Source organism: Glycine soja, chromosome 18 (assembly GCF_004193775.1).
Source record: "Glycine soja cultivar W05 chromosome 18, ASM419377v2, whole genome shotgun sequence".
NCBI lineage: Eukaryota > Viridiplantae > Streptophyta > Magnoliopsida > Fabales > Fabaceae > Glycine > Glycine soja.
In genome coordinates, this window is record NC_041019.1 from 52,305,689 (window position 1) to 52,306,579 (window position 891).

Here is an 891-nt window from a genome sequence, read left to right on the forward strand (position 1 = left end):
AAAAAACCCTGATAAATTAATTAAGGGATAAAAAAGTAATTCAACAGAAAATTAATATATTTATATATTTTTAATTAAAAACCTCTTTGAATATTATACATTTCTCCTTCAATATTTTTACTCGTAGTGTATATATATATATAAAGTAATGAAAAGATTCACAGTAAAAGAAAAAGGAAAAGCAATAGCAGATCGAAGATAACAATGTCTTTATTTGCTAGAAGTGTTTCCACACTACGGGTGCTTATATTGTTATTATCAACGTTGAACAATACTATGGCAGTGAAAGCACTTATTAGGGTTACAAATGATCTGGGAGTTCTAGACATAACTGTTTCCTGCAAGGTTGATGATAATCATCCACACGTTCTCAGCCCCGGTACTTACTATGAGTGGAACTTTTCTCCTGATAACGAATTTGGAACGGAACCATTATTCAGTAATTGTTCCTTTCAATGGGAACGTGGCCATTATCACACATTTGATCTGTACGTAGAAGTTCGTGATGGTGATTGCAGCAAGTGCTTATGGCTTATTAAACCAGATTCTCCATGTAGGTATACGGGTAATTCAAGGTTTGCTTGCTATCAATGGAAAACTTAATGTACGATGCTTCAGAACCAAAAATCAAGTTGTAGCTGGATATTTTATCCTCTCTTATACCATTTAAATAAAGACTGATTATTGTTTTGATTTTTTTTTTTTAGAGATATGCTCCATCAATATTATCCATACATGCCTTTGAATGCTATAATTTCTAGCTTTTTTTTTTCTCTCTCTTATGAATGAATTGCTCTTGATATCTATTTTTTTTTTCACCGTAAAGCATTGGTGCGAAATACACTTTATTCATTTTCGTTGAAAAATTTAATCATTTTTAATGAGATTTTT

The 891-nt window shown here is 30.9% G+C and overlaps 1 protein-coding gene across 1 annotated transcript; it reads left to right on the forward strand.

The window, feature by feature from the left end:
* The first annotated feature begins 276 nt into the window (after positions 1–276).
* Positions 277–603, forward strand: LOC114397399 (S-protein homolog 5-like). The gene has a single exon (XM_028359443.1). It carries the CDS (start codon positions 277–279, stop codon positions 601–603), a length of 327 nt encoding a protein of 108 aa, XP_028215244.1.
* Positions 604–891: the final 288 nt, after the last annotated feature.